This window comes from Cryptotermes secundus, unplaced genomic scaffold (assembly GCF_002891405.2).
Source record: "Cryptotermes secundus unplaced genomic scaffold, Csec_1.0 scaffold842, whole genome shotgun sequence".
NCBI classification, from domain to species: domain Eukaryota; kingdom Metazoa; phylum Arthropoda; class Insecta; order Blattodea; family Kalotermitidae; genus Cryptotermes; species Cryptotermes secundus.
In genome coordinates, this window is record NW_019736407.1 from 271,247 (window position 1) to 296,330 (window position 25,084).

The 25,084-nt window shown below is 41.3% G+C and overlaps 1 protein-coding gene across 3 annotated transcripts in view; it reads right to left on the minus strand.

Moving 5' to 3' along the window:
- The window catches only part of LOC111869920 (cytochrome P450 9e2), a 35,262-nt gene extending 10,671 nt beyond the window's left edge, over nucleotides 1–24,591 (minus strand). The window contains exons 1-6 of one of the 3 annotated variants that reach the window (XM_023861807.2): nucleotides 24,465–24,591; nucleotides 14,886–15,396; nucleotides 12,249–12,416; nucleotides 10,763–10,968; nucleotides 9,807–9,996; nucleotides 2,719–2,940 (exon numbers count right to left, since the gene is read on the minus strand). In XM_023861807.2, coding sequence (XP_023717575.1) covers nucleotides 2,719–2,940; nucleotides 9,807–9,996; nucleotides 10,763–10,968; nucleotides 12,249–12,416; nucleotides 14,886–15,264 — 1,165 coding nt within the window. In that variant the 5' untranslated portion in view covers nucleotides 15,265–15,396; nucleotides 24,465–24,591. Of the gene's footprint in view, nucleotides 1–2,718; nucleotides 2,941–9,806; nucleotides 9,997–10,762; nucleotides 10,969–12,248; nucleotides 12,417–12,739; nucleotides 12,818–14,885; nucleotides 15,397–16,859; nucleotides 17,050–24,464 lie in introns of those variants that run through there. The other 2 variants (XM_023861806.2, XM_023861808.1) reach the window with 2 other exon arrangements.
- Nucleotides 24,592–25,084: the final 493 nt, after the last annotated feature.

The window sequence follows — 25,084 nt, forward strand, 5'->3', positions numbered from 1 at the left end:
CCGCGTCACTGCTGGTGTGGGGGGGGGGCTCGGCTTTTCGCACATGTCACAATATATATATATGGACTTATCGCTCTCCACTGCTCCTATTGGTCCGTTCTCCCTAACCACCACCCCTGCCTACTTTGTATATAGTGCGCCTTTCACTTCCTATCACTACAGCTACTGCTCTCTGAATTCCAAGCCATTCAACTGCTGTGAAGATTGAGGCGATACGTTCCTCCGAAACGTCGGCCAAAACGAAGATTACACGGCGCCTAAACCCAGAAGACGACTTCGTAGTCATCGCCGTGAAAACCTCAAAACTTACGTAGACTGAGGGTGTTTAAGAACAGGGTATTAATTGGACAGAAGACAGATGAAGTGATGGGAGGTAGGAGGAAAATGTATAATAAGGAGCTTCATAAATTGTACCATTCGCCAAGTATAATTAGTTTGATCAGGTCAAGGATGATGATGTTGGCAGGGTATGAAGAACGAGTAAGGAAAAGGGAAATACATATTGGATATTGGTGTGATAGCCAGAATTAATAAGACCACTAGTCTCCAATCTCACTAGTAGGTGAGTGGAAAATACTGATGTGGATATTTGACAGAAGGGATCGGTTGGATTGGACTGTATCGATCTGGCTCAAGATAGGTACCAGTGGAGGGCCTTTCTGTACACGGTAATGAACCTTCGAGTACCATAAAATGCTGCGAATTGTTTCAGTAGCTGCACATTTGGTAGCTTCTCAAGGACACAGCTCCATGAGCGATGATAATGTCTTATATGGACATCAATTTCCGGAGTAACTTGCTGCCCACATCATCTGACCTGTAGGAACAACGGGTATAAAACCTGCATCTTCCGTCTCCCTACTCCAGTCTCTGTTCCTCAGTCTCTTTAGAGCCCTGCTCTTCCCCGCCCCAGAAGACTTAATGCACGTATCTGTCTTGAAACATGGATATGATATTTGATGTTCTTGTTCTGTTTTGACATCATGTAGTCTGGTATATGGGCACAAACGGTTCAGACCGAGTTGCTGCCTCGAACTTCTACCCTGTCAGACCAGCGAGTATAAAACCCGCAGCTTTGGGTCCTCCTACTCCAGTTTGTGTGCTTCAGTCTCCTTAGAGCCCTGCACTACCCATCTCTTGCAGTCTTAGGCACGATCTGCCTAACAGAAACATCGACCCAGAGCCACTTTAGTACGTATCGTTACATGTATTACTGTATGTATTCTGTGTTTTGGATCCGGGAAGTGAAAATTAGTGGGACATGCTGACGCTGATCATTCTGAGCCTTTATTTATTTGGATGATTATAGATGACCATGAAATTTATTTCTAATTAATTCTCGGTAATTTTAATTTCAAAAGTCTTATGTTTCGATATTACTGAAACTTTATTGTGATCTTTAATATCGTATTTCATTATCTGGGACGTGCAATACGGTGTTTATGTTTAAATTTCTATATTCTGGCAGGACCAAGGAGTCCGGAGTTCTGTCATTTACGAGCAGTCATAAATTTAGCTCGGGTACAGGGAACCGGGCGCGCCTAAAAGGCAGGTCAAAGAGGACAAATCAGAACTTGTTACAGTTGCCTGTGAATGAGGGCCAGTATGATTGAGTTGCCTCGTTCAAACTTCCTTACGGAAGATGGGATGACATGTATATGTCCACACCATGAAGAATTCGAATTCTTTCGAATTCCCGGCGTGGGGTATGCAAGCCATTCCACAAAAGAAACTTTCACCATATTCCGAAGTGTATGGACGTGACCCTTGCACGCTCCGAGACGTAGCTTGCAGATCGTGTAACGTTATAATTAAAAGCATAAGGATACATGAACTTAACAGTGGTGTGCAAAACAATAAGTGAATAAACGTCTATTGGATCAACTCCCAGAATACCGCTTGCTTCGGCATCGCTACCTTGAGACTCATGCAAACCGACCCAGCTAGTTTCCCGTACCTATACCGACCTTCCTTAGTTTGATCTGTGAGGACAACTTGCAGTGGCGATCATACACTGTCCTAAGGTAGAAACAGGTGTAGCAGGGATAGCACCATTCCGACTGAGCTGATATAAACAAAGGCGGGTTGGAAAAGAGCGGGGTTAATGCGCACAGCGACTTGGCACCCACCACTCCCAACCCCGCAAAACCATTTAGAAAGAGGTCGACATTCGCAGTAATTACTGTTCACTGCAAAATTGTTATGTGTATTCTGCCTTCTGACAGCAATGACGGTCAGGAAAAATCAAGGAGGGAGAAATAAATGGCGATCTGGAGTGAGGAAGAGGGAAGTAGGGTAGGGCCGATTTGTCAATGGGCAAAGAGACTGTTACATTTTAGCATCTCACAGTGGTGATTGCGAAGTTTACTATCTATTGGTATGTGATACAGTGTAGTCTAGAACAAGTTTGGTATGGTTAAGAGGATCGTACTGCGTCCATCTACAAGATGGAAGGCAAAAAACAACACGGACGCAATCTTGGAAGACTGCACGGCATCATACACCAGAAGATAATATTCTTCGGGGAAGAGATTCCTGGTATAAGCAGTGGAGGAAATGGAATACCCTTTTATACGTTCAAGTATTTTCCTGAGTTTCTGCCTTGGCCGCGCTGGTACAGGACCTGACGTCTCGTAAAACAGTAATCGTATGATAACGGTATGTCCAACCCAAACCCTGGTCGCGATCAGGTAAAGTAACCGAGCTTCTGCGAAATACCTGAGACCACCATGTCCAGGTACTTCATGCCGTGGACTGCTTCGTATGTAAGCTTCCCTTCATCCTCTTTCAGCGTTTGATCAATCTCATCTTGGAGCCGAGACTGAATATCTGGATGCATGACCAGCAGTTGTGATGCAAAGCACAGGAGTGTGGAGACTGTGTCAAAACCGGCCAGAAAAAACAGAACCACTTGGGCTGTTATGTCATCGTCGTCCCATTCTGTTGAAAGGACACAGGACAACAAACATTTTTTACAATATACCTTAAATTGCCACATTATCACATAAAGCTGATCCAAAAAACGAAAGTTCTACTACGAAAACGCTCCACAAATCAGAGTTCTTCGTTGAAAATACACTAATAGCATTTTATGTATTTTACAGTTCGTTGGCTTACTTAAGTTTAAATTTTGCAACAATTCCCAAAATATAAACATTATTGAATCCTAACCAATATACAACTATAACTAACCAAATATCAGTTCTTTGCCCCATACAACTATAACTAACCAAACATTAGACACTCTTCTCCCCTCCTGAATCCCACAAAATGGACTCCACTATTTACACAAAGGTTTATATACATATCACTATCGCCGAACTCTCGCTCCTTTCTAACATCTTCTCCTTAAAATAACACACGAGGGATACTCAATAAATAGGCCATAAATGGATATAAAAAGTAAAAAGTGTTATATTCTATCTTCGAAAAATCAAGTTATTTCTGGATATACCTTTGCTAACCTGGATACAACTGTCTCATAGCTTGACCAGTGCATGGAAACTCGCAGTATTGAACTCTTCTGAATGTTGTCTCAGCCACTTCCGCACCTCTGTTACAACCTCTTTGATATCAGCGAAACTTTTGTCATGAAGGTGGTATTTTAGTGGGCCACGGAGGTGGAAGATACAAGGGGCCATGTGCGGGCTGTAAGGTGAGATGTTCTAAAAGTTCCCACTGCTGTTTTGAATTCATTCTTTCTCGATCCATCCACTGTCTGGGCACCCACCGTCGACCTCTTCGGGTATTATCTGTCTTCCGAACGATTTTAAGAGAATTTTTCGAGCAAGTTATAAATCACTTTAGGCGACAAATATTTACCACCCTAAACAGGAAACAAACCACAGAACGCCAAAACAATGTTCCTCTTCGGTAGTATTCCCCTCAAGCAATGTCGCCCATTTGATTACTAGAAGCACTCTCTGAACAAGTGCACGTGGGTCCGTAACCTACACAGTCAAGAAGCTGGACTGTGCTGCTAATTATTGATACAAGTAGAAAATTTATTACGTCCATTACAACGGTTTTACTTCCATTTGTGACTTAATATTTACTGAGTTTCCCTCGCACTTTCCATCGACATCGCAATTTACTGATGCAAACAGCCCAAAAGGGTTTATCCTGACTGCATAGCAAGTTCAGGGCACCTCCTTCGAGCTCATTGTTACTTTGAAATTTCTATCCTAGTTGAATTCGTCAAGATAAAAATCACTAACAGCTAAATCCTGTATATAAGGAGGGTACTTCACGACTTCCCAGCCCACTGTTACCAGTGTTATCCTCGTCAAATTTCCGGTATGTGACAAGAATTGTAATGCAGCAGGATGTTGTTTGACAGTTTCCCAGGTGTTCTCTTCTGAAGGGCTTGGTGTCATTGGGAAACAAGTAACTACAGTATTTTGCATTCATTGTTAAACTAGGTGCAACAAGTTGCTTCTCCTGGCCGAAATATAACATCTTCAGGACACAACAGGGATACCTTTTCTTGAACAATTGTGTTCATGGATGTTTGTTTCAGCACTCCCAAAGCGGTTGGATGCAATATCACGTACTGCTATTCACCTCTTACACAAAATCCGCTCGTGGACGCGGCGAATGTTCACATCGCGTGCAGCTGTTACATGAACACGAACATGTTGTATGTTCGAGTATTCTTTACGGTCCACAGAAAAAATTTTACACCATCGTAAACACAGGTTCTCTTCTCCATATTGTGCATTTAATCTGCGACGTATCTCAGCGGGTTTCACTTTCTCTTTCACTAGGAATTTGATATTATATTTTAGCATCCCGTTGAATTGAGGTGTTATCCTTATTATTAAAAGCACCCGTCAATATTGCAAGAATATGAAATACATCTATAATATGTTTGTCACTAAAAATATAACTTTAACACTTTATGATGTTAAAATCATTAGAATGTCATTAGGACACTAAAAGTAAAACTTATATATTAAAAGTGATTATCATATTATTAAAATGTGTTTAGTTTTATATATGTTTTTTCTGTTTACAACATGTTTCGACTGCACATGGGCCATCATCAGGCAAATTTATTTTGGTTACGGGGAATCCACTGCACTTTCACTTGTCCACCGTGCTCCCATGCACGTCATTGTTTAATTATATCTCATTGTCGTATTCTTTTAGTTATTAATTAATTAATAATTACTAAAGTTTACATTTTAGTGAGAAATATATTCTGGATGTCTTTTATATTGTTGCATTATTAACGGATGCATTAATAATTAGGATTTTGATGATAACGCTGTTCTGCACTAGGAGTGACGAGATCTAACGCCATCTTGTATTAGCTACAACTCGGAGAAGCGGGGCGCATGGCCACTTGCCAGGCAGTGACCGCAATGTTGCCTCCAACATTACATAAAAGAATTCTATTTAACCGGCGACAACATCTGGGGGTGAGGGAGGGTAAAATTCATGTTAACGTTGATCTACCCTCGTACAAGGCGGTGCTAAGGCGGTTAGTCGCCGGCTTCCTACCGCGGTGGCCCAGGTTCGAGCCCAGATAAGATTAACTTGTTATTGTGATGAAGAAAGTGGCACTGGGGTAGGCCAAATGAGTGGCCGACGTAACAAGTTGACTCAGTCTCACCCCACCCGAAGAAACCGAAAGAGAAACTAACCCTCGTACAATTTTTGTGAAATTTGGTTTTGGAAATCATTCTGCCTAATTCCTGAAATAGATAAAATGAACAAATCCTGCTGGTTTTCCTCTCCAGGAGCAATGCATATAATGTTCCACAACCTACATGGTTTCTCTTAGCGGGAAGAATTGCATACTGTCCTATGGGAATTATCCCGGAAATATAACTTATTTACTATTTCAATATAAGGGCATCGGGTGGCCATAACAGTAAAGCGATATATATTCTGAAACATTTTTTCATATTATGAAAAATTATGGATTTGTGTCATCTAGAGAAGTTAAGTTTCGCATGAAACAAGGGACCAATACAATTCCTCAACAAGGTGTGAATGTTTTGTTGAAAGAAACTAAATCTTGGGTCATCAGACATTGTCCGCTTTATTTTTCTGATGACAAGCTAGCACACTGCAGTCTGGCCTAGACTTATATTCTGGAGGTGCTTTTTGGTTTCTTGACCAGGAGAGCGACTATCCTGACTGACGCTTCCATGGATTTTATCACTTCCTCCAGGCACATAGCGGAATTATGTCACTACGGCATCATTCCAAATCCTTTTGAACTTACAATTCAACCTATCGTTCATAATATATTATCTAGATACTGACAGAGTCGTAATTCAGTCTCTAAAAGGACTCAGCTGTGTATTCGCAAAGTTATTGATAGTGTACCAGATATTTATATACGTGAAAATCAAAAGACTTTGCAGTACGAATTACAAGTTTCTTCATATGGTCTGAACCACAAGAACTGCGTTCTTAAAGTCATAAAACCAACATCCGCGCCATAGTACCTAGAGGAGTAAAATGCAAGCAACCATCATTAATAACAAAAATTATTTTCGAATTTCCAGTGAAGATATTTCTGCACAGGCACTCTAGTATTACAGCTAATGAATTATACAGTATTATGACATGACGCCTGAAAGCCGGAATATGACCACCTGCTACGTTCGCTAATCAAATTCACATAGCAACGCGGAACAGACCGTTGCTGGACACCGGTGTGGTAAACACAAATTCCCATGGAAACGGATACGCAGATCACAACAGACGAACAGTTCAAATGTGCCTTCTGTTCGCGGGTTCACTGGGTATAAAAGGACACGTAATTGATTCACAGGAGTTAGTCGCAAAAAGAGAAGCAAAATGAAGAATGGCCTCGGCAGTGAAGATTCAGTGTGAACTGTAATAATTGACTGTAATTGTAAAGAAGTGCCAGCAAACCCAATCATCAAATCCAGAACCCATTATTATCTGTCACGCTAATCCCATACACTTGAAAATATTAAATTGTCACGTGTAGGGGCGACTATTGGCGGGTTTCGATTAGATGATTTGTTCTATTGCACTTACAAACTCAACTCGTATCTACAAGAAATGCAGCGTGATGGCTGATCTACACACTTTACATTCACCGTTACACACACAGACACACACTAGGGTTCTCAGTCTTCAGTAGTCGTATCCTGGCAACGTATTTCAACACAGTAATTATACCAGTGTTGGAACTCCAACTTAAATCTTACGTCGTCCAGACAACTACAGCAAAGGAAGCCTGGGACGCGTTGAAAGAACATTCAAAAATCAGGGAGTCAATAGTTGGATAAGTATTTTAACTGATTTGTGCTCTTTGAAACTTGAGGACTATAAAAGCATACAGGAATATGTTAATGCCTTCATGTCAATAAGTCGTAGATTAGTCTGTATGGACAAAAAATACAAGATGATCTATTAGCCGCATTAATGTTAAAGGGTTTACATAAAGAGTATTATCCCATGCGTATGGCTCTTGAAAACTCCAACGTAACTTTGACTACTGAGCTCATTAAATCTAAGCTATTGCAAGACACTGAATTTGGTAAAAATGAAAATTCAGATTCAGCCTTTCTGTCCACAGATAAGTTTAAACGTAAACCACCAAAAGTCAAATTTGTGGTAAGCTAGGCCATATAAATAAAAACTGTTGGTTCAAAGATAAGGATAAGGCGAAAAATAATAATAACAACAATCAGCATAGGCAAAAATTTAAGAGCAATCAGTCTTCTAAATCAGTTAATAGTACTGATGAAAATAAAGAAGGATCCGATCATAGGTGTAATGAGAATAAATTGAAAAATAAGACCAGTAAAAGATCCATGTATATTTATTCTGTTTTCTGGGACGTGGCGCCGTGTAGATATTGTGTTAAACGACGTTTCGGAGGAACAAATCGTCTCCATCTTCAAGGTAGAAGACAAGAAGAAATCTGCGAGCGAACCAACTAAAGCAGGTGAAAGAGACTGAATCCAGTCGAGTAAACACAGCTGATTAAGATAAGGAGAGAAGGAGCGTGGCTACATAAGGAAATACGAGTAGTAGTAAGGGGAAGGGAAGGGTCTGGTGGAATAGCCAGCAGGTAGTGGTCCAGAACTGTTGTAGTATATGTGTTAGGGGGAGAGAAGGGAAGGTAAAATGGAGGGCATTAACTCTGTAGCTCGGGGGCTGCGATGGACCTGATAGGCCTATAGAGTCTGCAGTATTTCAGAGGTTACTTGAAGGAATAGCTGAGAGGCTTCCATGACTTGCTGAGACAAACCCCCACCTCTCTGTTGATATTGTCGGGATGGAGATCAATTTCAATGGCCTCCCTAATGATGCGTTCCATATAGCGGGTCTTGGTAGCGAGGATGGAGGTATTCTGAAGCTGAATGCGGAGTCACAAATCGATGCTGTGTACAACCACAGCTGACTTGTCTGGATGTTAGAGATGGATGTGCCGCTGATGGTCCTTCAACCTCGTGTCCATAGAACGGCCTGTCTGCCCACTATAGACCTTGTCGCACTCGCATAGGATACTGTATACACCAGGTGTCCTTAGTCCCATGTTATCTTTGACGGGCCGCAGGAAAATAGATAATTTCGTTGGAGGCAGGCCCCCTGATTTGATGTTGTGTCGGGACAACAGTTTGCTAATAAGTTTGAATATTGTCCCGACATAAGGCAGGAAGGCGACTGAGTCCTGTCTATCTTCGGGCCGACTGATGCTCGGCCGACGGTTGAGAACTCTATGGATCTGCCGGTGGTTGTATCTGATCTGCCAGAAAACATCCCCCAGGAGCACCAACTCCGCATGCAGGTTGTCTTGATTGCATACAGTTCTAGCCATGTGCACCAATGCGGAAATTACAGCTTGCTTGTTGGAAGGATGGTGGTGGGACACAGCGTTAAGGTAGAGGTTTGTATGGGTAGATTTGCGGTACACTCTATGGCCCAGAGAACCGTCTGGTCTCCTGTAAATATCCAAATCCAGGAAGGGGGAGGTGACCCTCAGTTTCAGTCTCCATTGTGAACTGAATGCACTGGTGGATACTATTGAGTTGGTTCAGGAAGTCCTTGAGCTTGTGGGGTCCGTGTGGCCAGATGACGAAGGTGTCGTCCACGTAGCGAAACCAGCAACGGGGCTTGTGTGGGACCTAAGTCAAGTGCCTTCTCCTCGACTTGGCCCAACCCGTTATATTGATCGCACCATTAGGGAGGCCATTGAGATTGAATTCCATCCCGACAATATGAACAGAGAGGTGGGGTTTTGTCTCAGCAAGTCATGGAAGTCTCTCATCTTTTCCCTCAAGTAACCTCCGACATACGGCAGAACCTATTGGCCACTCAGGTCCATCACAGCCCGCAAGCTACAGAGTTCATGCCCTCCAATTAACCTTCCCTTCTCTCCCCCTAACACATACTCTATACCGGCTCTGGCCCACTACCTGCTGGCTATTCCACCAGACCCTTCCCCTACTCCTCTCTACTCTTTCACTATGTAGCCACACTCCTTCCCTCCTTCTCTTATACAGCTGTGTTTACTTAACTGGATTCAGTCTGTTGCACCTGCCCTAGCTGGTTCGCTCGCGGATTTCTTCTTGTCTTCTACCCTGAAGATCGAGGCGATATGCTCCTCCGAAACGTCGGTTAACACAATTTGTACACGGCGCCACATCCCAGAAGATGGCTTTCTTCATAGTCACCGCCGTGAAAACCTCAAATCTTACGTTGTTTACTATTGCTTGGCCATGGTCGACTCTTCTGACTCCACTATCCCGGGGTTCAAGTGTCATGTCAAAATATTATATTAAATTATATTATATTATCATCATGCATACTTGGCTTGGTATTCTTGCTGTTGTTTGTAACATTATCATCCCCCTGAAGTGTTCCTTTCTTGGCCTGCATGAGCAGATGGATCATGTCCGGCCTCACAATGCCTTTCTCTTCCCGTGTTGACATTGTACTATGTACCAAAGAACGGAAGAAGTTGGCCACAGAGTTGGGCAGTAATTTAATGCGCAGAAGCTGATGTCATGAAACAGAACACATATTGCTTCCCTTATAACTGCACAGCTAACAAACTGACTTACTGTCTAGCAGCCAAGTCCTTCTTGAGAAACTAATATTATTCCATTAAATTTGCTGGCTTGATCAGTATGTACGCAAATGTAATGTCAGGTAACATTCTATAGATCTCCGAAACATGGACATTTACAAGGGGAAACGTGAGAAAATCCAATTAAAATTATGTTTCTAGAAGAGAATTTTCAATTGAAAACACGTCCCAGTGTTGGAAGAGAATCGGTTACAGTAATCTGGTGACGGGCAATGAATGGTTAGCCAAATGATAGGGAGAAAGGCATTGGACATTAATTTTATGGGAAGGGGACAGGATGGTTCAGCCAGGTACTTGAACACATCACGAAGACAAGAAAGAGCTAGCAAGAAAATGAAAAGGATAGATGGAGGGGGGGTGGGGGAAGAGCTTTTGGGCCTTTGGTCCATCGACCTGGGTAGAGCAGTAACAATTCCAGGAGGAGGAGGAGGAGGAGATAGAGTATGAACGAAGAAAAATGAAAGAAAGGAGAAGGAGAAAGAGTATGAGCAAAGAAAAATGGAAGAAAGAAAAGAAGGAGAATGAATTCACAAAATGGGTGAGGCACTGAGCCAATACTCCACAATTTTAAACAGTGAAGGAGATTCTGAAATTCGATTAATAGAAACATCTCTAGACTTGAATACGTTTTTCAGAATTAACAATTTGCTACATGTACATGAATAATGTTCTTACCTTCATGAGCTTTGGGCTAAGCACGAGGCCAAGAAGTTTCATGGCTCTGATACCGCTGAAGTCGGTAACATCTCTCCCCAACACATAGAATTCATTTCCAGGATGGCTTAGTGAATCACAACTAATTCCAAATGCTGACGTAGCAATTACATCATTTGTATATCTTGTAAACAAATCTTTCATCTCCACAGCCAGAATATTACCTTCTGAAACACACAAAAATACAATATAGATCGGGACTGAATCTAATTTTGTAAGTACCACACCAGCAATGTAAAAATAAAAATAATTTGGTTTTTCAAAATGGTTTAGAATTCAATCTCTTGTACTTTATCTGTACAGATTACGCGAAACGAATGAATAATTCGAAATCCATATGTTTAATCCTGATCATTTCTTGTTTAGAAATTCTTGCTGTATTTCTACTATATTTTGTAATGGTTGGGGAGAATTTGGCATACAACCACACTGTAAGTTGTCATGAGAATGTAATTTTGTCCATATTGATACAGCATGGAAATAAAAAAATACATATAACATGAAAGTGTGAAAATTTATTTCGTGTACTTAGCTATTCAACTTTCAGACACAACATCGAGAGCAGGAAGAAAAAGAACTGTTCAAGATCCCACGCCGGAATCCATGCCTCTTCCTACAGAGACGTGTGTCACGTAACAGCCATCTGTCAATAGCAATAAGAAGTTCAGAAACGGCAGTAATAACACCACTCACAATTTAAACTTAAATATTTATGTCACAATTTTATGGAGTGTGACTATAGACTGGGTCTGGATGATAACTTGATTTGTTGAACAGTTACACTATAGCGCTATGGGTATTTCGCATTCTATGCAGTTCACTACAGCATGCACTAAGTCTTCTCAGTCTGCTGTGTCTTCACCGGTTTTCGGCTGGTAACAGCTTCCGTCGTAGTCTCCTCACGTCCTTGCCGGCTGGCAAGAGTCTCACGACCGATTAAACTGTAGACTTATTCTGCTTATTCTGCTTCGAAACGGACCGCAGAGAAAACGTCGCTTCCTACAGTTCTTCTATTGTTGTGTCATGCAGCTGTCATACTGACGGTGTTAGGTGTATTTTGCCTAGCAATGGGCCTTGCCTAAAGAGTCATATCTTAGCAAGGGGTCTATATGCTACAGTCTCCCTCCTTAAGACTTGTCGTCCTGAATAGCTTACATGCGTACCTCCATTTTTATTTTCCGGGTGTTGTAGCACAGATTATTAAATAACAGAAGTAAATAAACAAATAATATAAAAATAAGCAAACAAATAAATTAAAGGAAATCAAAGACAGTAAACAGATTACTTCAAAGTAATCAAGAACATTACTTGTTTGAACCTTACGCCGCCTCCAAAACCGTTACTTCGGCAGATGTTCGAGCGCGGAAACACGGAATTCAAGGGTCCATATGTTTACATGTACATAATCAGGCTGATATGAACGGCTTTGTGTTACGGTATTACTTACCTCGTTCTATCTTGCAACCTTCGATTGTCATGTTTTTGTCCTTGATACACTTTTCCAGGAAGTCAGTTAGCTGTTTACCACATTCTTTTATCAAGACGAACATGTTCTTCATCTTGCTGGATGTGAAAGCAGGACTCAGGGTGGATCGCATGTCCTTCCATCGTTGTCCTGTTAGGGAATGAAAGTGTAATTAGATAAATGAAACAAATCATATTAAAGTGAGCTTAATTCCGTTTATTATTTTTTCCCATAAACAAATTATGAGCTTTATCCTAGGACAAAGCTAAAGCCCCAAAGTTCACCTCCATTTTTGGCGTTTCAATATTTCTGTGTTACTTCGTGCTAAATATGACTAAACATATGCATACGAGTATGCACAGGGTTCACGATAAAAAGGACGACTGGCTGACGTCACAGAAAAAGTTACTGCCTGCGATTGCAGACGTATAATCTAAAGTTAAAATAATTACTACTTATTTATGGATTATTACCATTGGTCTGCGATTTGATAATCCCATATAATTTACGATAACCTCTGTCTGAATCATTCATTGTTCAGTTCATAGTCGTCTGGTAGGGAAAGGAATCGTCTTCTTCTCTACAAGTACAGGGAGAGGCCGTGCTACGCAAGCGCAGTTCAATTCTCCCCTCCCTCGCAATAGGTTTTGTTGTGGTTCTCAAATTTTTATTTCCAATGACTTACCTATACTTCTGTAAGAAAACCTAACCCAATCTAACCTGGCCTGATCTGCAGAAACTCACCTGACTTAACCAGATGCAACAACAGTTGCCAAAGGAAGTAAATGTACATCTGTAGCCATGGAAACCGTGACCGAGGCAAGCCAGGCATCTGTTCATCCTTTATATTTGTTGAAAAATCGAAATTGGAAAGAGAAAATAATACCCCAAAACATGAATACCAAAAATTGAAAATGGAAAAAATTGAACCTTCTCCATGGCCCCATATTTTACCCTGCGGAGAACCACAACTCTACGACAATTATTAAAGAGCATTGAAATTTCATCCTGTCTGATCTCCAGGATAAAATTCTGGCAACGCACATGTACGTAACAAGACACACAGTTAACAAAATTGTACTGCCATAGAACATGTACATGCAGAAGGTTCCAAGGGGATAAATATCCTACTTGTGATTGGTCTAAATATACCCACTTTATTTTTAATATCTGATAGCTACAATTCTAAAAGACATTTAGTATGCATACTCTCATACTTAACTTAATTTATCTACAGATAAATACAGAGTCGTTGGTTGAGGCTCTATGCTACAAGTCGGTAGGTCACGGGTTCAAGTCCCGATGAGGTCATTGGATTTTACCAATTGACCTAATCCTTTCGGACGCACTATGGCCCTGGGGTCGACTCAGCCTCTAACAGAAATGAGTACCAGGAATTAAATAATTTTCTTGGGGAGCAAGGCGCGGCTGGCGCGTAAGGCTGACAACTTTACCGCCATTTTTGAGTCGATTGTCTAGATAATTTGGGACCCTCAACGTCTCACAATCCTATGGGCATTCACGGCCTGTTACAGGGATAGCTTTACGTTTTTTCTCTCTCTCTCTCTCTGTTAGTACGGATATTTGTTTTTATGCTATGTTAATATATCAGCAATTTACGTGTGTTGTAGATACATGTTTTATAATCTGCCAATGTATCACTTCGGTTTACATGCTGCGTTTATATATAGGTTTACATGCTGCAAATTATCCCGTTTACATGGTGTGCCTATGCATAGGTCAATATATCGCTTCGCATGCTGCGAATATATAATTTTACATGCTGTTTGTTCGCTTGCAGACTACAGCCACGGAGACTCTTGTTATCTGAGTATAAATATATATGTTTTCATAATATGATATTATTTATGCTACGCCAATGTACCGGATTATATGCTGTTCTAGTATATCTGTGTCTCATTCGTTCTAATCTCGTTCTGGACAACCACAATCCTGACTGAGGTTTTCCCTGATTCCCTTCAGCCCTCAGCCAAATTTTGGCATATTACCTCTAGTAGATCACGACCGTCTCTTCAAGATCCTTTCCACTTCATAAGACATTTTACAATTCGAAACACTGAGCGCCATAATATAAACCCAACGAGAAATTTGGCTGTCCTGGGATAGGATGCGTTTAATCCTTTAGAGAGTTACCAACTTTTCGAAGGAATCTGCTGCCTCAGTCCTCAGTTCCTCTGAAACTTTAGTAGTAACATTCCAAATTGCCAGGCGCAACAGCCCAGAACACCGCAGTCATCTTATTCTATGCCGTGGCATCGTCAAATCTCGAAATTTATGTTATTCCTTCAAGGTAACACATATGAACAAAGAACGGGCAATATTTTTTTTTTGTCTAAAACATCACTGAGTGTACACCATATTTTGAGTAGACAGTCTTATGGACAAAAGTCTTGTCTTCATTGGGGTCTTTGACATAACCATCATTTTTCCATTATTATATTTAAAACTGAATATATCAATTTTCTAGTGATATAATGTTTTATATCAGTGTCTATTAATGATGTACATTCAAATGTGTTTTGCTCTGGGAGACATCTACCGTGACAACAGTTATGCAGGGCCCCAGAACCAGTAGAATATTCGGAATGAGGAACTCACCTCTGCGACTGAACAGGCCCTTTCCGATCAGCGGCTCATCTTCTTCACTTATAGGAACTCCGCGGTCAAGAAAATGCTCAAAATCTTTCACGGTCACCATCTTTATGAGCTCGGGGTCTCTTAACAAAATAACTGGATTCAAGAATTCATATACACCACCATATTTGTGGCCTTTAAGCCTGTTGTACCAGTCGACTAGTATTTCAGGGAAAGATGCAATCCTTAAAGCCAGTGGTCCCATGTTCCCCAAGAATGGTACAGGTTTCAGGTGCGGTACATTTTTCTTGGAGAAATGGTCATGGGTCCATGTCCCAAGCAAGTACACGATTATACTTATGAGACCCGTGGCCAGAGTCCATACCCACAGAGACTCCAACATCGCGAACTTTCCACTTCAAACTGTTTTAAACAGGTATGTAGCCCAGTGGGAAACAGTGCAATATTACACCGTCTGTTGCTTTGTAACAGTCTCCGTTTTTCTTCTTAGCTCTACTTAGTGTGACTGAAATTTCTGCAAAAAGAAATGAAAAAGTAATATTTGCCCTAGTAAATTTATCTTTCATCATTTATCTTACGGCGTTCAGATTATCTCGGACTACGCGGGTCTATAACTTGGAATGGTAGGATCCATGAACTGGATAGGATTCGTACAGATACCATCGATGCCTAATTATGGTGTTATCTAGACATATTCAGGGACTGGGTAAAACCACGAAAATTGTCAGTCGGATTAGAGTATAATAGGTACCAAATGGATTTAAATAATGACATTTCGCACAGACAAACCTCATGGGCTATATCAGAGCTTTCCTCACTTTTTCGGGCCACTGCCCCCTTGGTTCCATAAAGTCATCCCCAGTACCCACTTCCCTATCCTATAAAGTCATTCTTCATTATAACGGTTTGCACAACCAACTATGGAAGATTTATAACAATGAAATAATGTACATCTTTAGTAACTTCTTCATTGTTGGTAAATTTTCAATGCGATGGATATGCGTGAGAAGTGATATCAGTTTCCCACTGTCTGGTCTAAGTCAATAGCGCTAAAGCTAATTCACACAGTCTACAATTCACTACAGCACGCACTCTCTGTTCTCATTCTACTGCGTCTTCACCGGTCGTTGCCTGGTATGACATAATTCCAACAATGTCCTCTGCTTCCGTGCTCACTTCCTTACCGGCTGGCAACTGTCCTACACCTAACTCATTACTGGAATTGTCCTGCTTATCTCGGCATAGACTGCAGAGAAAACACGTTTCCTTCGTTGCTGTTCAATTTTTGGTTAGCTGACAGCGTGGAAAACACCATTCAACTGTTGTATGCTTGCCGATACGTAACAACGGTCGCTGTACAATCGCTTATCGCGAAGTCGCAGCCTAGCAACGGGTCTACTTGCCACAATACTGTATTACAGTATAATAGTGTACGCGTATGGTCTTATATACCTGACAATGGCACTGTGTGGCCGAAACATATCGTTCTAAATTACATGAAATCAATGGCTAAGTGGTGATCAAACCAGTGACATGTGAAGCTGTACTGAAGACTGCATTTTGTGTCCGTGTGTAGACCTATACAAAGTGATCTGCTAATGTAGCGGTATGCTTAAATACAGTATCATGAACAGCAGCGAGCTCTGTCACTGACTGACAGTGGCGTGCCATCTGTCCCAGGGAAGATGGAGCATGTCATAGTAACATTTCCTTTGTGGGACTGAGCACAACCACAACAGACCGACCCAAATGGCTGGGAGTTGCAGTGACGCTACTGAATCATATTCAGAAGCATCTCGGGTTTCTTCTGTCCCTCCAGGCGAGGACAGTATCTCCATTCCTCCACGGTCAATTCCTTCCTAATCCCTTCCAAATAATTATTCATCTAACATTAATCCATTTCACGCTATATATTCTGCCAGCCGTAAGTTTTGTTAAATAATACACGATAAATAATGGCGTAAACCAGGTACTTACCAATAAGAAACGAAACGTGTCACTACTGCAGATAACTTGTTCAGTCATCGGGTCTGTGTCGTATCACTTTGATAGCTGAGCTGTTATGGAGTCTATATTGCACATAATATGAATGACAGCATAAAGACATGATGTGTTCGTCCTGGCAATGTTCTCTCTTCTAGCCGGGATCTTGTCACTCTCTTAACTGAGCTGTTGTAGGGATCATTACGTAATCATAAATGACCTTCACAGTGCTTGGTATTCCCAAATGAGCTGTAATGTGTTCCTACTGGCTGACCTTCAGTTAAGTTTAGGCTGCTGGGACATATAATGCTGTTAACATCACGGTCGTTTAGGACATGATGCCGTGTAAATTGGATCAATATTTTGTAGCAAACTGTTGGTTCCATCTCTAGTACATCATAGGAGCTCTTGTGTCCTGAAGAACACTATACCCCATATGTTCCTCCGAAACGTCGGCACCTATGTTCTGAACTACAAGATGTTACATTCTAGAAATTAGCTGAAGAGGTGAAGTTTCTGTCTTGTATTCGGAACGTGCTCGGTTCGACTCTCAGCCCGGACATCGAATTTCCTGATGTTTTCATCGTTTTGCTCTGCCTCTCGAGGAAATTGTTAGGATAGTAGGTTGAGTAGGGCAATATCCCTTCTTTCCAGATCCTCTGCTATCATTGATTCAATGCTCATCCCAACTCACGACGCTATATAGTGTAGATACTGAATCAGACTTGCTAAATAACCAGCAAAAGTACACGCCGGAACATCCCAGAAGTTTGCTGAAACTGTAAAGCTTCTGACTAGGATGTGGAAGGCACTGGGTTCGAATGTCAAACAAACACCGGTTATCATGACGGGGGCATTTACACGGCATCTAGAAGAAAATTGTGATATAACAGCTCAAATTACATCATGACGGCTTCCGTCTACATTTTCAATTAATCAATCCAAAATCGTCCTATCATTCGATGCTACATAACTTGAGATACTTACAGCGTCGGTAAATAAACCGTAAATAAACACGTCATAGAAGAGGGTGATGTTATCACCGAGAGAATGTCAGTCATATTGTAGTGTAAAGAGCCCTTGCTATGTAACGACTGAAAGATGGGTGGATATACTAAGTCCGTTTGTGGGAAACGGCTCGGTAAACACATTCCCGCGAAACAAACAACGGAACGGCAGTTGCTAGGCAGCAAATTCTTAATATTCCAACAGTTGGACTCTTACAATGGAAGAGGTCTGTTTTTCTACGGGTCCGTGACTACAGGTTATATGTGGGATAGTATTAGAGGCCTCTTGACGCCCGTGTGTATACGGGTTCGAATACCTCCACCGTAAGCCCTGCGAATGGTAGGAGGCGACGAAAAGGGAACCAAGTGCCTGGGGGTATAACCGGCCCGCTTTGTTCCTGGGGGACAGACAGACGACGGACATTTGGATGTTATACATATATAAATAAAGTAATTTCTCTCCTGTGTATAAAGTAATTTAGGAAAAGAGTTAGCAAAGCAATGACTAAGGCGAAGTGAAGGCATAGTAGAAACTATCTGAAAAAGCAGTGAAGTCTAGTTAAGTGGAAGTGAAGCGAAGAGGAATATACGAAAAGTCATGGTGAAATGTGGGCGCATCTGAACATGGCATTACACATTCCAGGACTACTACTGTGTAATGTATAGTATACTGACATTGCAGAGTGAGTAAGAGAAGACATGATACAAAGGGGTAGTTGTATGCAAAAAGGGGTAGTTATATGGATAAGGGAATTCCTTTTGAGACGTACACAGAGAGTTAGAGTAGTTGAGGAATTGCCGGAGGATGTCAGGAGTACCGCAAGGATGTGCACTGGGTCCACTGCTGTTCCTCGCGCACGTACACTGAGAGTTAGAGTAGGAGGGCAATTACCGGAGGATGTCAGAGTAACGTCAGGAGTACCGCAAGAAAGTGCACCTTGTTCACTACTGTTCCTCGCGTAAGTAAGTTATATTTGGAGAAATGCTGTGTCAACTATTAGACTTTTCGCAGACGACTGTATATATAGGAAAATTACAACTAATAAAGATACGAAAAGGTTGCAGATAGATCTGAACAGACTTGGGGAATGGGCGGCTGAAAATGCGATGTTAATTAATCCAACCAAAAGTAAGGTAGTTTGTTTCACGAGGGCCCTAGTGACGGAACCACTCAATTATTCGTTAGGGGACAGTAATTCCGGAAGCGAGCAGCTGTAAATAATGTTACACAGAGATCTAAGTTGGGTTGATCGAGTTAATTCATTCATTCATTCATCAGTAATCTGTCAGACGACAGGTTCACAGTCTCTTCCAAAACAGTTCCTCCACTTAATACGATCTTCTGTTTTTGGAAAGTGACTATCCAGGAAAAGTGATAATGTGGTAGTTTTTCCATTTGCTTTCCACATCGCAGTACAACAGCCGTTCAAACCACGCTGGTCACGCCTGTTGCTATACGAACTTGAACCGTCTCGAGCGTCATTTGCTCTGTGCTTCAAGTCGCTGCTGATGACGCTGCTTCCGACATCAGTTTTTGGTTTTTGGTCTCTCTCTTCATCTGATGCCTACCCTTTGACCTGTCCAGCAAGGGAGGCCCTGCCAGTAGCTACTCTACCGCTGGTATAGCTCTCAGAGTCCTTGGCATAAAATTTAATAGGATGTATAAAATTATAGAGATATTCGAATTTTAATAGCTTTAATATCGTGTATAAAGCTAAAAGGACGCATTTATTTTCCCAACTTCTTTTAAATTGTTGTTAAATGTGTTTTATCTTTGTGGGAAGAATATAAATCACGCGAGTTTGAACACATTGGCGTTCAGAAAATTATCTGAGCCTAAGAAGAAGTAAATAAGTGTCGGTCTAGAATAAGGCATAAAGTTAAACCTCGTGGCTTACACGGGTCATTACTATTGTAATATAGCGAAATCTGAGGCTACGAAAGACTACGTTGCTAGGAAGAAGGAAATAAGTAATTTAAAGGATGATCAACTATCTGGATATTATCAGTCTTCTAAATTATATTCGAAACAACATTTTATAGAGCACATTGTCCCGTGTTGGGTATGTTCCACGACAAATAAATTCTCGTGGGTCTCGGATATAACGAATCTTTATTGAACACTCACACTTACACAGCTCACACTTATTATCACTTGCAGTATCGCAACTACTGCCTCACTACTCAATGCGACGTCTCAACTATCCTTGGCCGTGACTGGATCGCGACTGTCTTCAGCGGCGGCTATCTCAAGACGCTCAAGAGTTAATTACGCGGTGGAAAATGCTTGGATCGCACTTAATTTTACAATGCGTATTCTAAAAAGGGAAATAGCAACACTAAAATTTAGCCTACGCATCTTTAGTGCGTCTGATTCTGGAATATAGGGCGGCTTGCTGGGATCCTTACAGGGAGGGTAAGATAAATGCTCTAGACGGGGTGCAAAGGAAAGCGGCGAAATTTACACATATGAACCATTTGAACTGGGGAACCTTGACACAGCGCAGGCAGATACCTCGCATTTGCATTCTCTTCAAAGCATACACGGGAGAACGGGCTTGGAAGGCTATAGCTGGTAGATTGCAGAGGTCATGCAATCTGAGTAGGGGCGATCATGACAAGAAAATTAGGAGCAGAAAGCAACGGACGGATATCGGGAAATACTCTTTTGTAAATAGGGCCATACAGATCTTGAACCAACTGCCTTCAGATGCTTTAGGCACCATCTCCTGCAAACCAAGTAATTTTAGGAAAAGGGTTAAAAAAACTGATGAGGCGAAGTGAAAGTGAGGTGGAAATTAGCAAAAAAATGCAGTAAAATGAAGTGAAGTGAAAAGTTTTAAGGATGGGAGGATTACGTAAGGGCAGTAAAGCGAAATGAAGGGAAAATGAGAACATAAATTACGCGTTCATTACTGTTAGTTTATTATAGCATTATAATATGCAGTCTAGTTTTATAGTATGTTTCACTTTCTTTTGTGTGCTGTGTTTTGTTTGTCTGCTATGTTTTGTTTGAACGGGTTTATGTGTGTTATTTGTCTATTTTCTTATTGCAGTGCCACTCCCACCGGGTGAAAACTCATTTGCAGTTAAATAATAATAATAATAATAAATTAATATTAACTTATGTAATTGTAATTGTATTTGTTATAGTTATAAGTGTATTTTCATTGTATATACTATGTGCTAGTGTGTCCTTTGTTGTTTGTGTAGTTTTGCGTGCTGTGTTTTGTTTGAGTGTGGTGTGTTATTGTGAGTGATGAGTGTTATTTGTGTTGTATCTTATTGTATTACCACTACCACCGGGCAATAACTCATTTGCAGTTTAAATATATAATAATAATAATATATTGATATTTCATATATTGTGTAATAAATTCCCATATAAAAATGTATCTCTTCTGTTTCATGATTCGCATAAAAACAGATAAAACTATCCCAGTAACAGGCCGGAGAGGGAAATAGGGTTTTGAACCATCGAGGCTTCCACGTTTTGTAGACAATTTGTTCACAGATGGCAGAAATGTTGTCAGCCTTACGTGCCGGTCGTTTACCCCTAGAATGATTCCTGGTACTCATATCTGTTAGAAGCTGAGTCGATCCCAGAGCCATAGTGCGGCTGGAAGAATTAGGTCACTTGAAAAATCCAATGATCTCATCGGGAATCGAACCCGCAACCATTCGACTTCCGGCCTCAACCAACTACGGTACCGCGTGCAACGTTCCTGTTCCGTTGACCGGACCTAATATTGAAAGGGCTCGAGCAAATTGTTGACGTTTTTCTTTTCTCTCTTTTTTAATTCGCTTAGTGGGGGTTGAGTCCAGCTGGGTCCATTCGGTACGGCGGCCACTGATTGGCTTATTGTACCTGCCCGGGTGATTATGATGATGGAGAATTTTGGTGAAATTAAGATTGGCAGGGGAAACCGAAGTACTCGGAGGAAACCCGTCCCAGCGCTACATTGTCCACCACAAATCCCACTTTACCAGACCTGGGATCGAACCCGGGCCGCCGCGGTGGTACGCCAGCGACTAACCGCTTGAGCTATGACGCGGCCTAATTTGTCGAAGTTAGCCCGTATTCCTGCCCAGTGCCTTACAACTGTTATAAGTCTCTACGCCTACGCCTCAGTCTGTTCTTCGCAATGTGCTGCGCAGTTGCATGTGAGGTTCCTAACTTGCGCTGTCACTAAGGAAACACAGCAACTAGCGACTGTACCCCAGTATGTATTCACATCTTGTATTGCGTGTAAGAAAGGTGGGTTTAATCTGTCTCTTTAAATGCTGTTCAGTCTCTCCTTACTGCATGTTATTATCTGTAACCACGGTTTTCATGTCACTCTAATACTGTAGGCTAGTATCTGTTTTTATTGAGCTTATCGCAGACTTTTTGTTTGTAAAACACTTTTCTATTGAGTCCATACCGATAAGGTAAAAAATTATCAGCGTCGCCATGTTTGTGTGATTGATCTTCTCTCTCTCTCTCTCTCTCTCTCTCTCTCTCTCTCCCTCCTTTTTCTCTCTGCTGTTAAATTCTGGAGAAGTGGCAAACAGAATATTGCGTATGTATCCTGGGAGATTCTAAGTTATTGTCGGAATATCCGTTTACAGACCAGGGAAACCCCGACAAATATTTAGAGTCATTCTGTATATGGCAAAGATTTACCAAAACTGCAGACTCTAAAATTTTGTTCAAAATCGGACAGAAATAATGAACACTTCATATGGAAACTCAACATGAGTTTCTGCGATGCTAACTCAGCAACAAACGCTTCCAACAAAGGCTGTAGCAGGAATTAAACAGGTATTTTATGCCCAATTCACAATATGATTACCGAGATACGAAGCCACAACTCTTATGATATATGAACACAGTGGTAACTGTGGTAACCACCTCCTTTAACATTAAAAAGAATCTGCATATATGAATGCATATAGGACTATGTTGGGAAAGCCAGAAGTAAAGAGCTCACTGGGAAGACAAAACGTAGGTTGTGTACAATATTAAAATGGATCATAGATAGATAGAATGAAATTTTATGGACTGGATCGATCTGGCTCAGGCTAGAGACCAGTGGTGGGCTTTTGTGAACACAGTAATGAACCTTCGGGTTCCATCAAATGCTAGAAAGTTCTTGAATAGGTTCAAAATTACGGGCTTCTCAAAGAAGGCTTAGCTCCATGAAGTCAGTTACGTGTAGTGGCGGTGTATATGCCCAACAGCGTAACAGGAAAGTAGCCTGGATTGGCGTGTGTGCTGGTTTGTATAGAAATGCGTCATTCCTGTGGTTCCCAAACTAGGTGCCGCGCATCGATGTTTTGTGCGCCGAAACATTAAAATCCGTGAGTGTAAAAATCACTGGTATGCTCCAAATCTGATGAAATTCTAAATGTCCTTGTACTTACGCATCCAGAAAAGGCAGTTCAGTTAGCAGAAATTATGCAGTTCAGATGTCTGAAGATTAGGCAGCCACAGAAATTAATTGTTGTACATATTATTTTTTTAAATAAACTGAGCCCCTCACACTCTTACGGTTATCAGAGTGGCTATTTGCGACAAATTACACAGACGCAAAGAAAGGCAAAACGTACGCGTTACAGCTCTCAATATTACACTCTTCTATGGTCTGAGATCGTTAGTTAAACATTATACAGTAGTATACTCACTGTGAAGTTGTGTAAAACTGATTTGTAGCTTATAAAGCAAACTGTATGTTTCGGAAGTTATATCAAAATACTGGGTGGAACAATGCCTACGGTAGATAGTTCTGTAGGAATAAAGAGGGAAGAACAATGTAATGTAATATGTGTGTGATTATAGACGGGGTTTTGTTTTGTGAATGAATTTGTTGACCACTTATACACACGACTCCGAACTACAAGCTATAAAGGTGTAATCTCTAATCTCCATAATTTAGTAATCACCACAGCACCGACTAAGCCTTTTTCAGCCTGTTGTGTTTTCACCAGCGGTTCCCTGGAAAAGGATTCTAACAATGGAGATCCTTCAGTTTCTGTGCTCACACCGTTGCCCGCTGGCTAATACTACTCACAACTGAACTCATTGTTCTAACTCTTCTGCTTATATCATCTCGGCAGGAACCACATATATATCACCCGTTTCCAAAATAACTGTATTGTTGCGCGCGTATTCGTTGTTGCGGGAACGTATTCACCGAGCCGTTGCCGAGAATCGGTCGTTGTTTACAGAGTCGCCTCTTAGCAACGGGTCTATACGCCACAATAGCAAACGGACTTCCCGATGTTTGGTTTTATTTCTTAACTTGTAAACGGGTAAAGAGTGTCCTCAGTGCGTTGTTTGTCGTGAAGTTCTCGCAGACCATGGCTTCAATGCAAGAAGTTTGCGTAGGCGCCTAACTTCAGAACAAGAATCTCTTGCTTATATATCATTGCAGTTCTTTGAAACAAATTACCAGAAATGGGGTGACACTCTAATTTAATAACTACTACACTCAACACATTAACAAAAATATTTCTAGCTTCTTTCGAGGTCTCATATTTAATAATCAAAAAACAAAATTTTCTCTTCATATTATCTAACCAACAGAAATCTCAGGATTAGTTCCACTACCTGTGTTCGTCATATGTTGCTTCGCAGAATATGTCCAGGTATAATTCCCGTTCTGTTTGCTGCTTTCAAAGAGAAGCACAGGACTGAATGTTTCGCAGGAGAGGATATTTCTTGCTCAAACTGCGTCGGTATCTATACAGACGGGGCAGCAGCCTTATTTGGAGACAAGCATGACAGCCGTTCCCCCCGTAACATTGCGAACTGAGTGATTCATAGATATATTTTAGTGGCAGATGACCTTGAATCAAAACTGCATTTCCCTACAAGGACCGGTGAAAGCCATGAGCTCTGTAAACTCTTGCCCATTGAGCACTGTGACGTTACGCAGGCAGATAAGTCGCGTTTCTTGCTTTCAGAGGTGAGATGTGTTTTTAAACGATCAGTTGAGCTGAAAGGAACGTGTACTGATTGTTACATGACTCTGGTTCTGCACTGTATCAATTTTAATTTTTTATACAAGAAGTGATTTGGTCTTCTTTGTCATATCTGTCAGACATATCCGATAAGTTGAATCGAATCAAGTTCACTGTACAGACGAGCAACACTCCCATGTCCTCACAAGAGTTGGACCGAGAAAGAGCTATTTCACTGCACAGTACACTGTACAGACGAGCAACACG